General features: G+C 56.0%; 1 protein-coding gene across 1 annotated transcript in view; it reads left to right on the plus strand.

The window, feature by feature from the left end:
* LOC104529349 (solute carrier family 23 member 1-like) overlaps positions 1-268 on the plus strand; it is a gene marked incomplete at its 5' end in the record, with an annotated part of 2,439 nt that overhangs the window by 1,788 nt on the left and 383 nt on the right. The window contains one exon of the mRNA XM_010173635.2: positions 175-268. Within this exon, the coding sequence (XP_010171937.1) occupies positions 175-268 (94 nt within the window). The remainder of the gene's footprint in view (positions 1-174) is intronic.

Below are 268 nucleotides of genomic sequence, written 5' to 3' on the forward strand. Positions count from 1 at the left end.
ACCCAAAGCAAATCCATGCTCCTCCCCCCCCGCCATGAAAAGCCCCGGTTTCGGGTGTCAAGGGAGAGAGGAGGGCAGATCTCACAGATGCTTGTTCCCTTGGGTAAGCACCAATTAATTAGGCAAATTGGGCTCATCTGCAGCATGCCCAGCTCAGTCTCTGTGCTCTCCCAGGTGTCCCAGAGCTGGACCAGATACTGACGGTGCTGTTAACGACGGAGATGTTCGTTGGGGGGACCATCGCCTTCATCCTGGACAACACCATCCC

The sequence above is a fragment of the Antrostomus carolinensis genome, unplaced genomic scaffold, assembly GCF_000700745.2.
Source record: "Antrostomus carolinensis isolate BGI_N321 unplaced genomic scaffold, ASM70074v2 scaffold29108, whole genome shotgun sequence".
Classification (NCBI taxonomy): domain Eukaryota; kingdom Metazoa; phylum Chordata; class Aves; order Caprimulgiformes; family Caprimulgidae; genus Antrostomus; species Antrostomus carolinensis.